Source organism: Mixophyes fleayi, assembly GCF_038048845.1.
Source record: "Mixophyes fleayi isolate aMixFle1 chromosome 2 unlocalized genomic scaffold, aMixFle1.hap1 SUPER_2_unloc_2, whole genome shotgun sequence".
NCBI classification, from domain to species: Eukaryota; Metazoa; Chordata; class Amphibia; order Anura; family Limnodynastidae; genus Mixophyes; species Mixophyes fleayi.
Genome location: NW_027445879.1, coordinates 22,501 through 36,560, shown reverse-complemented (window position 1 = coordinate 36,560; position 14,060 = coordinate 22,501). Strand labels below are relative to the sequence as shown.

General features: G+C 43.0%; 1 protein-coding gene across 1 annotated transcript in view; it reads left to right on the top strand.

Annotated features, from left to right (window-relative positions):
- The first annotated feature begins 1,107 nt into the window (after positions 1 to 1,107).
- LOC142109519 (uncharacterized) overlaps positions 1,108 to 14,060 on the top strand; it is a 13,931-nt gene continuing 978 nt past the window's right edge. The window contains exons 1-12 of the mRNA XM_075193699.1: positions 1,108 to 1,358; positions 1,479 to 1,686; positions 1,771 to 1,911; positions 2,001 to 2,099; positions 2,505 to 2,630; positions 9,494 to 9,714; positions 9,835 to 10,042; positions 10,127 to 10,264; positions 10,354 to 10,487; positions 10,954 to 11,190; positions 11,330 to 11,523; positions 11,666 to 11,877. Of these exons, the coding sequence (XP_075049800.1) occupies positions 1,108 to 1,358; positions 1,479 to 1,686; positions 1,771 to 1,911; positions 2,001 to 2,099; positions 2,505 to 2,630; positions 9,494 to 9,714; positions 9,835 to 10,042; positions 10,127 to 10,264; positions 10,354 to 10,487; positions 10,954 to 11,190; positions 11,330 to 11,523; positions 11,666 to 11,877 (2,169 nt within the window). The remainder of the gene's footprint in view (positions 1,359 to 1,478; positions 1,687 to 1,770; positions 1,912 to 2,000; positions 2,100 to 2,504; positions 2,631 to 9,493; positions 9,715 to 9,834; positions 10,043 to 10,126; positions 10,265 to 10,353; positions 10,488 to 10,953; positions 11,191 to 11,329; positions 11,524 to 11,665; positions 11,878 to 14,060) is intronic.

The following is a 14,060-nucleotide window of genomic DNA, read 5'->3' as shown; positions in this document are numbered from 1 at the left end:
TCGACTCATTGGGCCGCTCGCCTCAGGACCGGAGCTACTTTGCAAGTACCTGCAGTCACCAGTGATGAAGGAAGAAGGTCTCTGCAATCAGATGATATGGCAACGGAAAACCAGGCAGTGGAAGGTGATGAGGAGGAATCGCTGTCTAATGCAGGGGAAGAGCCAAATGGGTAAGTACATTGTCCATGTGATCAGATCCACTGTTTATAGCTATTTCTGTAGCAGATGGAATAACGGTTGGGGTGATGGAAGGTTGATAGATAATAATACCACACAGAATTGGTGGAGTTTATAGGTGTGAGAAGTACGTACCTATCAGTGATATATAAGATCACATATATGCTGCAGAACACATTAACTTTACCATAACTCATCTGTTTATAGTTACTGTTACTTATTAATGGCCAGAGATATTCATGTTAGAAACAGTAAGTGTGAAAGTACCAGATAATGTGTCTAATCCACTGTATGTTGTCCCCCCTTGCTATAATTTTCTCCCATCAGGCCGAAATGGTCTGTGGTGGTACGTCAGAAGATGCAGCAAGCAGGGATGTATGGAAAGCATTCCTTGAGGACACCAATGCTGAGCGGCTTCAGGGACTATTTGTTCGAGACTTTAGGAGTAATCCACAATAAACAAGAGGTAATGGCTTATTTTATATATTTGTGCATGTTATTTCCATTTCCAATTGGACCTGCATGAGATAGTAGTACATACATTTTCATTTTCTGTTTATTTCTCACTTTCACTCTTCAATCTTTCAAGCTTCAACATTCTTCTCTCACTTATGTTGTCAATATTGGTGCCCACAATAGTAGTCCTGATTTCTTCAGAGCCAAAGGACATGAGATAATGAATAGGTTTAACTAATTCATCTATATCAGAGGGGATGACAGGATGTTATGACTTGTCCTTTCTTCAAGTTATATATGCCTTGTATTTTATCTCTCATTTTACAAAGCTCAGTCTTGTAGCATTGTTACCAGTAATTCTCAACTAAATAACTCAGCTGACTATTTTATAAAACTCATATCTCCCCCTCTCTGTATACACAGGTGGAAAATGTTGCGCGTTATTTATATTTCATGGACCCAGTAAATGTGTCCATGGATTTTGTGACCAACATCGAAAAAACAAATCTGTTTTTTAACAAACTAAGAGAACTGGGTCTCTGTAACCAAACAATATTTAATTATCTAAAAAATTTGAGGAGATTTATTGGTTATAAAACAACAGCCACCAATGTGGCAGCAAATGATCCACCGCTCTTTCAAGCCTGCGTCCATTTTCTCAACGTAACGAATGCAATTCGGAAAAAACTGAGCAAAGGCATATCAAAGGAAAGGGTCGTCAAAAGGTGAGATCAATAAACATGAATGACATTTAGGTTTTGACTTTATAGTATTCTTGCTACACTAATTTGTGACTTTTCAATTTACTTCATTTTTAATCCACATTTTTCTTATATGATCTGCAGGTTTAACACATTGACGACAGATTCCTTGCAGCCAGAGGACTGCCGCCGGCTACTGGAGGTTGCAAAACCAGAATTTTTGAATTGCATCCATCGTGCTTCTACTGCTAAAACACTAACTGTCAAACATCAGCTCAACATTCTCTACTACCTGGAGGCTTTGCTCATTCTGAAACATCTGCAAAGACCTGGAGTGGTTGCTAATATGACTGTAAGTACTATTGGATGTTGATGACTTAAACTTTAAAATATAAAAGTGGTCTTTAATGTTGATGTTATATCTTCATATTCCTAGGTTAAAGAATGGCACAAGAGGGTTCCTCACAACTTCACATCGGAGGGAACCTCTGAAAAGCTTGTTGTTGTAGGAGTGAAGCATCACAAAACTGCTACACAACAAGTGGCCACATTCGCACTCACAGAAGAAGAAGAAAGGGTGTGTTATTAGATCAAAGTTACAGATTGAGTTACTATATGGAGAATTCTTGCTGTACTGATTATTAACAGATCTTTATTTTTCCCTAGTGGTTCGACACTTATTACACCAAAGTTCGACCTTCCATGATAAACGAAGATGCACCCGAGGAAACGTTTTTTATGCATAAAATCCTATTGCAACAGGATGTAAAAGAATTCATATCATTGTATGAATTCATATCTTTGTATGAATTCATATATTTGTAAGAATTCATATCTTTGTATGAATTCATATCTTTGTATGTCCTTTACCGACAGCTTGGCATGGTGTTTTAGATATGTTTTTTATACATAAAATCCTATTGCAACAGGATGTAAAAGAATGCATATCATTGTATGAATTCATATCTTTGTATGAATTCATATCTTTGTATGTCCTTTACCGACAGCTTGGCATGGTGTTTTAGATATGTTGTACTTTTTTCCTCACTCACGGCCAAGCTGTCCCGGCCAAGCTGTCGGTTCCCCCCTCCAGGCCAAGCTGTCGGTTCCCCCCTCCAGGCCAAGCTGTCGGTTCCCCCCTCCAGGCCAAGCTGTCGGTTCCCCCTCCAGGCCAAGCTGTCGGTCCGCAGCCCAGGCCAAGCTGTCCGGGCCAAGCTGTCGGTTTTCGGCCCAGGCCAAGCTGTCGCGGCCAAGCTGTCGGTTGGGACTTGGGCCAAACTAGGTAAACGTGCCCAGGTACCTCCCAGACCCCGGGGAACCAGCAGGCATGGTCCCCGCAGGCCGGGGGACCCCCGGAGCCTGTGGCCCCCAGGGGCCAAACTCTGGAAAAGCACCCAGGGACCTCCCAGACCCCGGGGAACCAGCAGGCATGGTCCCCGCAGGCCGGGTCCTTACCGACAAAACTGCACATGCTAGAGGCATTTTCTTGCTCTTATGGGTCCAAGAGTATCCCAGACTCTGGCTTTGGCCTTAAACTTTAGCAGACAATCCCATCTTTCAGGGAACATTGAAAGCTAATCAATAGCCCCTCCAGAATCGGAGAAATCGAGGTTTCAGCCCCCCACCCCTGCTTCCAGAAAGGTAGGCCTGAAAAGGGTGGATGGGGGAACATCATTCAGTTGGGCATAACTCTGCAGTGCAAGGCCGTAGAGAAGTGAGGAAGGACTCCTTGGAAAGAGGAGGGTGGGGGCTTCAAGTTCTCTATTAGGCACCTGGGCCTTTGGGGCCCTTGGAAGGGCCAGACTCACTTTAATTTGTTGAAGGTTTTATGACAGCTATTGCAAGGTGCTAGCGCCCTTGGCTCAATGCAATGCCCTTCCTGGGGACCCACAATTATGAGACTGGTACAGTTGAACAGGGGGGACTCTGAAGTGTATGCGGTTTAAATTCGGCATCACTGACCCATTTGTAAGCGGAGAAACACCCCTTGAATATTATCAATCACAGGCGGCATAAAGCCCCAGGAGGCTTATACCTGGATACCCTATATTCATCATCTCATATCTCAGGCCCCCTTAGTCCTCCAGGCTTTATAGAGGGGTCATAATTTAAAGGAGAGTCTCAGCTCTTTCAGGGTACCACTGGAATTGTAATAGACCCAGGAGAGCAAGAGATATCGACATTCATATCGTCCTATTACGTCTTAAGGCCTTACCGACAAAACTGCACATGCTAGAGGCATTTTCTTGCTGTTATGGGTCCAAGAGTATCCCAGACTCTGGCTTTGGCCTTAAACTTTAGCAGACAATCTCAGCTTTCAGGGGACATTGAAAGCTAATCAATAGCCCCTCCAGAATCGGAGAAATCGAGGTTTCAGCCACCCACCCCTGCTTCCAGAAAGGTAGGCCTGAAAAGGGTGGATGGGGGAACATCATTCAGTTGGGCATAACTTTGCAGTGCAAGGCCGTAGAAAAGTGAGGAAGGATTCCTTGGAAAGAGGAGGGTGGGGGCTTCAAGTTCTCTATTAGGCACCTGGCCCTTTGGGGCCCTTGGAAGGGCCAGACTCACTTTAGGTTGTTGAAGGTTTTATGAGAGCTATTGCAAGGTACTAGCGCCCTTGGCTCAATGCAGTGCCCTTCCTGGGGACCCACAATTATGAGACTGGTACAGTTGAACAGGGGGGACTCTGAAGTGTATGCGGTTAAAATTTGGCATCACTGACCCATTTGTAAGCGGAAAAACACCCCTTCAAAATTATCAATCACAGGCGGCATAAAGCCCCAGGAGGCTTATACCTGGATACCCTATATTCATCATCTCATATGTCAGGCCCCCTTAGTCCCCTAGGCTATATAGAGGGGTCATAATTTAAAGGAGAGTCTCAGCTTTTCAGGGTACCACTGGAATTGTAATAGACCCAGGAGAGCAAGAGATATCGACATTCATATTGTCCTATTACGTCCTAAGGCCTTACCGACAAAACTGCACATGCTAGAGGCATTTTCTTGCTCTTATGGGTCCAAGAGTATCCCAGACTCTGGCTTTGGCCTTAACCTTTAGCAGATAATCTCAGCTTTCAGGTGACATTGAAAGCTAATCAATAGCCCCTCTAGAATCGGAGAAATCGAGGTTTCAGCCCTCCCACCCCTGCTTCCAGAAAGGTAGGCCTGAAAAGGGTGGATGGGGAAACATCATTCAGTTGGGCATAACTCTACAGTGCAAGGCCGTAGAGAAGCGAGGAAGGACTCCTTGGAAAGAGGAGGGTGGGGGCTTCAAGTTCTCTATTAGGCACCTGGGCCTTTGGGGCCCTTGGAAGGGCCAGACTCACTTTAATTTGTTGAAGGTTTTATGAGAGCTATTGCAAGGTGCTAGCGCCCTTGGCTCAATGCAGTGTCCTTCCTGGGGACCCACAATTATGAGACTGGTACAGTTGAACAGGGGGGACTCTGAAGTGTATGCGGTTTAAATTTGGCATCACTGACCCATTTGTAAGCGGAGAAACACCCCTTCAAAATTATCAATCACAGGCGGCATAAAGCCCCAGGAGGCTGATACCTGGATACCCTATATTCATCATTTCATATCTCAGGCCCCCTTAGTCCCCTAGGCTATATAGAGGGGTCATAATTTAAAGGAGAGTCCCAGCTCTTTCAGGGTACCACTGGAATTGTAATAAACCCAGGAGAGCAAGAGATATCGACATTCATATCGTCCTATTACGTCTTAAGGCCTTACCGACAAAACTGCACATGCTAGAGGCATTTTCTTGCTCTTATGGGTCCAAGAGTATCCCAGACTCTGGCTTTGGCCTTAAACTTTAGCAGACAATCCCATCTTTCAGGGAACATTGAAAGCTAATCAATAGCCCCTCCAGAATCGGAGAAATCGAGGTTTCAGCCCCCCACCCCTGCTTCCAGAAAGGTAGGCCTGAAAAGGGTGGATGGGGGAACATCATTCAGTTGGGCATAACTCTGCAGTGCAAGGCCGTAGAGAAGTGAGGAGGGACTCCTTGGAAAGAGGAGGGTGGGGGCTTCAAGTTCTCTATTAGGCACCTGGGCCTTTGGGGCCCTTGGAAGGGCCAGACTCACTTTAATTTGTTGAAGGTTTTATGACAGCTATTGCAAGGTGCTAGCGCCCTTGGCTCAATGCAATGCCCTTCCTGGGGACCCACAATTATGAGACTGGTACAGTTGAACAGGGGGGACTCTGAAGTGTATGCGGTTTAAATTCGGCATCACTGACCCATTTGTAAGCGGAGAAACACCCCTTGAATATTATCAATCACAGGCGGCATAAAGCCCCAGGAGGCTTATACCTGGATACCCTATATTCATCATCTCATATCTCAGGCCCCCTTAGTCCTCCAGGCTTTATAGAGGGGTCATAATTTAAAGGAGAGTCTCAGCTCTTTCAGGGTACCACTGGAATTGTAATAGACCCAGGAGAGCAAGAGATATCGACATTCATATTGTCCTATTACGTCCTAAGGCCTTACCGACAAAACTGCACATGCTAGAGGCATTTTCTTGCTCTTATGGGTCCAAGAGTATCCCAGACTCTGGTTTTGGCCTTAACCTTTAGCAGATAATCTCAGCTTTCAGGGGACATTGAAAGCTAATCAATAGCCCCTCCAGAATCGGAGAAATCGAGGTTTCAGCCCTCCCACCCCTGCTTCCAGAAAGGTAGGCCTGAAAAGGGTGGATGGGGAAACATCATTCAGTTGGGCATAACTCTGCAGTGCAAGGCCGTAGAGAAGCGAGGAAGGACTCCTTGGAAAGAGGAGGGTGGGGGCTTCAAGTTCTCTATTAGGCACCTGGGCCTTTGGGGCCCTTGGAAGGGCCAGACTCACTTTAAGTTGTTGAAGGTTTTATGAGAGCTATTGCAAGGTGCTAGCGCCCTTGGCTCAATGCACTGTCCTTCCTGGGGACCCACAATTATGAGACTGGTACAGTTGAACAGGGGGGACTCTGAAGTGTATGCGGTTTAAATTTGGCATCACTGACCCATTTGTAAGCGGAGAAACACCCCTTCAAAATTATCAATCACAGGCGGCATAAAGCCCCAGGAGGCTTATACCTGGAAACCCTATATTCATCATCTCATATGTCAGGCCCCCTTAGTCCCCTAGGCTATATAGAGGGGTCATAATTTAAAGGAGAGTCTCAGCTTTTCAGGGTACCACTGGAATTGTAATAGACCCAGAAGAGCAAGAGATATCGACATTCATATCGTCCTATTACGTCCTAAGGCCTTACCGACAAAACTGCACATGCTAGAGGCATTTTCTTGCTCTTGTGGGTCCAAGAGTATCCCAGACTCTGGCTTTGGCCTTAACCTTTAGCAGATAATCTCAGCTTTCAGGGGACATTGAAAGCTAATCAATAGCCCCTCCAGAATCGGAGAAACCGAGGTTTCAACCCCCCACCCCTGCTTCCAGAAAGGTAGGCCTGAAAAGGGTGGATGGGGGAACATCATTCAGTTGGGCATAACTCTGCAGTGCAAGGCCGTAGAGAAGCGAGGAAGGACTCCTTGGAAAGAGGAGGGTGGGGGCTTCAAGTTCTCTATTAGGCACCTGGGCCTTTGGGGCCCTTGGAAGGGCCAGACTCACTTTAAGTTGTTGAAGGTTTTATGAGAGCTATTGCAAGGTGCTAGCGCCCTTGGCTCAATGCAGTGTCCTTCCTGGGGACCCACAATTATGAGACTGGTACAGTTGAACAGGGGGGACTCTGAAGTGTATGCGGTTTAAATTTGGCATCACTGACCCATTTGTAAGCGGAGAAACACCCCTTCAAAATTATCAATCACAGGCGGCATAAAGCCCCAGGAGGCTGATACCTGGATACCCTATATTCATCATTTCATATCTCAGGCCCCCTTAGTCCCCTAGGCTATATAGAGGGGTCATAATTTAAAGGAGAGTCCCAGCTCTTTCAGGGTACCACTGGAATTGTAATAAACCCAGGAGAGCAAGAGATATCGACATTCATATCGTCCTATTACGTCTTAAGGCCTTACCGACAAAACTGCACATGCTAGAGGCATTTTCTTGCTCTTATGGGTCCAAGAGTATCCCAGACTCTGGCTTTGGCCTTAAACTTTAGCAGACAATCCCATCTTTCACGGAACATTGAAAGCTAATCAATAGCCCCTCCAGAATCGGAGAAATCGAGGTTTCAGCCCCCCACCCCTGCTTCCAGAAAGGTAGGCCTGAAAAGGGTGGATGGGGGAACATCATTCAGTTGGGCATAACTCTACAGTGCAAGGCCGTAGAGAAGCGAGGAAGGACTCCTTGGAAAGAGGAGGGTGGGGGCTTCAAGTTCTCTATTAGGCACCTGGGCCTTTGGGGCCCTTGGAAGGGCCAGACTCACTTTAAGTTGTTGAAGGTTTTATGAGAGCTATTGCAAGGTGCTAGCGCCCTTGGCTCAATGCAATGCCCTTCCTGGGGACCCACAATTATGAGACTGGTACAGTTGAACAGGGGGGACTCTGAAGTGTATGCGGTTTAAATTCGGCATCACTGACCCATTTGTAAGCGGAGAAACACCCCTTGAATATTATCAATCACAGGCGGCATAAAGCCCCAGGAGGCTTATACCTGGATACCCTATATTCATCATCTCATATCTCAGGCCCCCTTAGTCCTCCAGGCTTTATAGAGGGGTCATAATTTAAAGGAGAGTCTCAGCTCTTTCAGGGTACCACTGGAATTGTAATAAACCCAGGAGAGCAAGAGATATCGACATTCATATCGTCCTATTACGTCTTAAGGCCTTACCGACAAAACTGCACATGCTAGAGGCATTTTCTTGCTGTTATGGGTCCAAGAGTATCCCAGACTCTGGCTTTGGCCTTAAACTTTAGCAGACAATCTCAGCTTTCAGGAGACATTGAAAGCTAATCAATAGCCCCTCCAGAATCGGAGAAATCGAGGTTTCAGCCACCCACCCCTGCTTCCAGAAAGGTAGGCCTGAAAAGGGTGGATGGGGGAACATCATTCAGTTGGGCATAACTTTGCAGTGCAAGGCCGTAGAGAAGTGAGGAAGGATTCCTTGGAAAGTGGAGGGTGGGGGCTTCAAGTTCTCTATTAGGCACCTGGCCCTTTGGGGCCCTTGGAAGGGCCAGACTCACTTTAGGTTGTTGAAGGTTTTATGAGAGCTATTGCAAGGTACTAGCGCCCTTGGCTCAATGCAGTGCCCTTCCTGGGGACCCACAATTATGAGACTGGTACAGTTGAACAGGGGGGACTCTGAAGTGTATGCGGTTAAAATTTGGCATCACTGACCCATTTGTAAGCGGAAAAACACCCCTTCAAAATTATCAATCACAGTCGGCATAAAGCCCCAGGAGGCTTATACCTGGATACCCTATATTCATCATCTCATATGTCAGGCCCCCTTAGTCCCCTAGGCTATATAGAGGGGTCATAATTTAAAGGAGAGTCTCAGCTTTTCAGGGTACCACTGGAATTGTAATAGACCCAGGAGAGCAAGAGATATCGACATTCATATTGTCCTATTACGTCCTAAGGCCTTACCGACAAAACTGCACATGCTAGAGGCATTTTCTTGCTCTTATGGGTCCAAGAGTATCCCAGACTCTGGCTTTGGCCTTAACCTTTAGCAGATAATCTCAGCTTTCAGGTGACATTGAAAGCTAATCAATAGCCCCTCTAGAATCGGAGAAATCGAGGTTTCAGCCCTCCCACCCCTGCTTCCAGAAAGGTAGGCCTGAAAAGGGTGGATGGGGAAACATCATTCAGTTGGGCATAACTCTACAGTGCAAGGCCGTAGAGAAGCGAGGAAGGACTCCTTGGAAAGTGGAGGGTGGGGGCTTCAAGTTCTCTATTAGGCACCTGGGCCTTTGGGGCCCTTGGAAGGGCCAGACTCACTTTAAGTTGTTGAAGGTTTTATGAGAGCTATTGCAAGGTGCTAGCATCCTTGGCTCAATGCAGTGTCCTTCCTGGGGACCCACAATTATGAGACTGGTACAGTTGAACAGGGGGGACTCTGAAGTGTATGCGGTTTAAATTTGGCATCACTGACCCATTTGTAAGCGGAGAAACACCCCTTCAAAATTATCAATCACAGGCGGCATAAAGCCCCAGGAGGCTGATACCTGGATACCCTATATTCATCATTTCATATCTCATGCCCCCTTAGTCCCCTAGGCTATATAAACTAAGAGAACTGGGTCTCTGTAACAAAACAATATTTAATTATCTAAGAAATTTGAGGAGATTTATTGGTTATAAAACAACAGCCACCAATGTGGCAGCAAATGATCCACCGCTCTTTCAAGCCTGCGTCCATTTTCTCAACGTAACGAATGCAATTTGGAAAAAACTGAGCAAAGGCGTATCAAAGGAAAGGGTCGTCAAAAGGTGAGATCAATAAACATGAATGACATTTAGGTTTTGACTTTATAGTATTCTTGCTACACTAATTTGTGACTTTTCAATTTACTTCATTTTTAATCCACATTTTTCTTATATGATCTGCAGGTTTAACACATTGACGACAGATTCCTTGCAGCCAGAGGACTGCCGCCGGCTACTGGAGGTTGCAAAACCAGAATTTTTGAATTGCATCCATCGTGCTTCTACTGCTAAAACACTAACTGTCAAACATCAGCTCAACATTCTCTACTACCTGGAGGCTTTGCTCATTCTGAAACATCTGCAAAGACCTGGAGTGGTTGCTAATATGACTGTAAGTACTATTGGATGTTGATGACTTAAACTTTAAAATATAAAAGTGGTCTTTAATGTTGATGTTATATCTTCATATTCCTAGGTTGAGGAATGGCACAAGAGGGTTCCTCACAACTTCACATCGGAGGGAACCTCTGAAAAGCTTGTTGTTGTAGGAGTGAAGCATCACAAAACTGCTACACAAGTGGCCACATTCGCACTCACAGAAGAAGAAGAAAGGGTGTGTTATTAGATCAAAGTTACAGATTGAGTTACTATATGGAGAATTCTTGCTGTACTGATTATTAACAGATCTTTATTTTTCCCTAGTGGTTCGACACTTATTACACCAAAGTTCGACCTTCCATGATAAACGAAGATGCACCCGAGGAAACGTTTTTTATATCGACATCGGGATTGAAAATTTACAATGTTTCTGTCTATCTTCGCCGTTTTCATAATCTGTAAGTGCAGTCTGGTAGATAATAGACGTTCGTACAGTACTAATAGTGCAGTTCATGGCAGCAGTAATGTTCTACCTACACTTTACATTGATGATCTTATTATACACAATGTATAAAGTGGTATTACACATCTACATATGTTTAGTTGCACTATATATAACAATACACAATACAACATACTGTCACCAGCTGCTGATCAGAAACCTGCACATTATCTGCCCCAACACATAACACAGCCCTGTACATAGTGACATTAGCACATACCGAGCAGTCCAGTACAGTCCTTGTAACATACTCGGCACATAATCAGTGGATAATTGGCCTCACTGACTGTCCAGCTTGTAGTTATATATATTAGTTTATTATTTGTATTTACTCTGTGTCAGTGTTGCACTCCCTATGTCACTGCCTGCACACCTTTATTTGTTGTAAACACTAATATATCTTTCTATCTAACACTTCTTAGGCATAAGCTGCCAAATGTGACCAGTCAGATGGCTCGGCAGGCCTGTGAGACTTGGACATTAGCTGAGTACTCCGATATTGAGAAGTGTCTCATCTCCAATTATTTGTCACACAGTATTTTGTCTGCAAACAGTCATTACAGGCAGAATACTTTGCATAATATATGTCATGGCTCAATATTGGTGAGAGATATTGGAAAGCGAAGTGACCCAGAGGAGACCAGACCAAGCAGTTCAAGGTGAGTCCCTTCTGTTTCCTGACATCAGTACATTCTCCATGGCTGCACCTTTTATCTCCTATGTCTAAATCGCGTTTGTTATAATTCACTATTTCTTCCGTCATTTTCACTATACATCTCCGGTTCTGTTTCCAAACAGGGAAGGTCTTCAAGCCTCTGTAGGGACACCGAGGAAAGACGCCTTCCAGAAGCTGCTGGGAGAGTTCCCTGTAACACTCGAGGGACGTGTGCCAAAGTCACGTGACTGCAGACGCATATCACCGTCACATTGGCATTACTGCAGAAAGCAATGGAGAGACCGGCAGCATAAGATCAGAGTAAAGCATGTGATCAGTAAGTATAACTACAGGACATTATCAGATTTGTAGGTGATTAGCTTCAAACAAATGTACATGGTGTTGCACATGTGTGCTTGTCTAACCCATTACAACACGTAATACAAACTAATGTTTAGTTTTTTTTTATTATTCCACAGGAGCCTTTCCTGCAAGGAGACCATCAGTTACCACCTTGACCCAGTACATTCAGGAAAAGAAATGGAAACATAAGGATACTGAGGTCAATCTCCTGGTAGAGGCCTGGAAGCCAAAGTCGATGAAGCACTGGAAAGACTGTAAGGTCCTTGGAGACGATACCCATTTGCAACATTGGAAAGGACTAAAATGTTGCACAGATGCAGAAAGCAGAGTCAGGAGAGTCACAACACGGAGAGTTTTCTTGAAGGGTGAAGTTATCTGTGACTTACATGGGGACAAAATGAGTGGCAGAGAAGGAAGAATAATGAAAACAACTGAAGAGGGCTCTAAGGCCCTTTTTTTTTTACAAAGACCCTAAAGGCAAATCATGGTGCATCAACACAGCATGTTCATGTCACACAGAGCCTCTGTTACACTTCATGCAGAGAAGTCGCAAGAATTTTAATGTTTTCACATCATACTCTAAGAAATTTGGAGTTCTCCTGGTAGCTGCAAAAGACATTCCTGCTAAGCATGAGCTAAAGTATAGTGTTGAATAATAATAGGGGACATTGGCCAGCTGCCCCATTTGTTCTGATTATTTTGCTCTGTTTGCATATGTTTAACATTTTTATTATCTGTTATTGTTAATAATGTATTAAAAAATAAAGAGATTTTCACCCGAACTGACTTATTCTTTGAGCACATAAACTAAAGTAAAGAATCTTGATATCCCGCAGCTTTTCAGATATTGCAGAGAAACATCACGTTTATTAAAGCTGATATAGTTGTTTAACATACCTGAAAAGATCATATCTGTCCCTGATGAATAATATAATAGGTAAAATAATCATGTACGATTGTAAAAAAAATTCTCTCTAAACCATATTTGTGTTTCAGAATATCCTGGGGTGTTGAGACACAAGATGATTGTTGTCAGTTTACACAGGGAGCTGCACCGTTCTATTCTGTGCTATTCTGTCACCCCCCTTCATGGAGAGTTGTTAGGGTGTCCCCGCATAGGCCTGGACCAGGTATGAGTGTCCAGGTGGGTGAGTTTCTAAAGCACCCTGCCAAGCTGTTGGTAAAGGACTTTGTATAATAAAATAGGGATCTGCACCCTTCCATCACTCTGGCTTTTCACAGATATCTGTGCCAGCATGGCACGATCATGTAATAGGTAAATTTTTGATTTTTATACATAAAATCATATCGAAAGAATTTCTTTGGATGTAAAAGAATTCATATCATTGTATGAATTCATATCTTTGTATGAATTCATATATTTGTAAGAATTCATATCTTTGTATGAATTCATATATTTGTAAGAATTCATATCTTTGTATGAATTCATCTTTGTATGTCCTTTACCGACAGCTTGGCATGGTGTTTTAGATATGTTTTTTTAGACATAAAATCATATCGAACGAATTTCTAAGGATGTAAAAGAATGCATATCATTGTATGAATTCATATCTTTGTATGAATTCATATATTTGTAAGAATTCATATCTTTGTATGAATTCATATCTTTGTATGTCCTTTACCGACAGCTTGGCATGGTGTTTTAGATATGTTTTTTATACATAAAATCCTATTGCAACAGGATGTAAAAGAATTTATATCATTGTATGAATTCATATCTTTGTATGAATTCATATATTTGTAAGAATTCATATCTTTGTATGAATTCATATCTTTCTGTCCTTTACCGACAGCTTGGCATGGTGTTTTAGATATGTTTTTTATACATAAAATCCTATTGCAACAGGATGTAAAAGAATTCATATCATTGTATGAATTCATATATTTGTATGAATTCATATATTTGTAAGAATTCATATCTTTGTATGAATTCATATCTTTGTATGTCCTTTACCGACAGCTTGGCATGGTGTTTTAGATATGTTTTTTTAGACATAAAATCATATCGAACGAATTTCTAAGGATGTAAAAGAATGCATATCATTGTATGAATTCATATCTTTGTATGAATTCATATATTTGTAAGAATTCATATCTTTGTATGAATTCATATCTTTGTATGTCCTTTACCGACAGCTTGGCATGGTGTTTTAGATATGTTTTTTATACATAAAATCCTATTGCAACAGGATGTAAAAGAATTTATATCATTGTATGAATTCATATCTTTGTATGAATTCATATATTTGTAAGAATTCATATCTTTGTATGAATTCATATCTTTGTATGTCCTTTACCGACAGCTTGGCATGGTGTTTTAGATATGTTTTTTATACATAAAATCCTATTGCAACAGGATGTAAAAGAATTTATATCATTGTATGAATTCATATCTTTGTATGAATTCATATATTTGTAAGAATTCATATCTTTGTATGAATTCATATCTTTGTATGTCCTTTACCGACAGCTTGGCATGGTGTTTTAGAT